At 34.9% G+C, this 1103-nt stretch overlaps 1 protein-coding gene across 1 annotated transcript; it reads left to right on the top strand.

Annotated features, from left to right (window-relative positions):
• Positions 1-95: 95 nt before the first annotated feature.
• Positions 96-906, top strand: JH06_5652 (hypothetical protein; the record flags this gene model as incomplete). The annotated part of the gene is made up of 4 exons (XM_014669184.1): positions 96-528; positions 558-616; positions 644-773; positions 803-906. The coding sequence occupies 4 exons, from the start codon at positions 96-98 to the stop codon at positions 904-906; spliced, it is 726 nt and encodes a 241-aa protein (XP_014524670.1).
• Between the last annotated feature and the right edge of the window lie 197 nt (positions 907-1103).

Below are 1103 nucleotides of genomic sequence, written 5' to 3' on the forward strand. Positions count from 1 at the left end.
TCAGAGGTGTTGAATATGAATTGTTGAATGAAGTGATTATTGGTGAGAATAGTCTGAGTTCATTGAGTCATTCGTGAGGAATTGAGTGTTGATTGATGATTAGATACACAGTGAATAATCGTAATACCTTGTTGAGTATTCCTTGGGATGTAACTGCACTGACTGTAACTGCCAATTCATGTAATGATAATACCATAAATGTGGTTGATTTGAGTTCATTCAAGTTTCTTCGAAGGGTTGTAATTGGTAAAGACTGTTTCAAGTATGTTCAGTTATTGTCGATAGTGGGACTCAATTGGCTTGAATCAGTCAGTATTGGCACTTACAGTTTTTGGGTTGGTAGTAGTTCTTCTTTGAAGGACAGTGAGTTGAAGATTGTGAATTGTCCACAATTGAAGAGTTTGAATATCGGAGGTCGTTCATTTGATCGATACAATGGATTTGAATTGTCTCAGTTGCCTCAACTGAAATCTGTTGTAATAGATAGTGATTTTAGTTTTCGATATGTTCCTAATGTGGTATTCAGAGGTATGAATGATGGAAGAGATGGATTGTAGACTTGCCATCATTGGAGACTATTGATTTAGGATCTAATGCCTTCCAGAATACAGAATATGTAGTATTTGAAAGTATGTGATAATAGGAATTGAACATATCAGATCTTCCTAAGTTGACAGTGTTACAGTTAGGGAATTATTGTTTGGTTGGTTCGACTTCTACAAAGACAACTGACATTAGTCCCTATTACTATAAGAATACTCTTATCATGAGGAGTATGTATGTTAACAGTTCTAATCATCAGATCTACCATCTTTGACAACATTAAGCATTAGATATGATAGTGTATTTGGGAATATGGGTTTTGTAACATTAGAAAGTATCACATTTGGAAGTATCAAACAATAGATGTTCGATCACCTCTCACTATTGAAGGATCTAGTTCTTATCATTTCCAATACACTCACACTCTTGAAGTGAATAGTTGATGATTGGATTGTTGATTGAGATGTAGATGCATCTAGTCTTGCTCAGTTGATATCATCCAGAAGTGTTTATGTGAAAGCAACAGGTGAAGTGATTGATCTCAGTTCAATTCCATTATC

The sequence above is a fragment of the Blastocystis sp. subtype 4 genome, assembly GCF_000743755.1.
Source record: "Blastocystis sp. subtype 4 strain WR1 chromosome Unknown seqid_0954, whole genome shotgun sequence".
Taxonomy (NCBI): domain Eukaryota; class Bigyra; order Opalinata; family Blastocystidae; genus Blastocystis; species Blastocystis sp. subtype 4.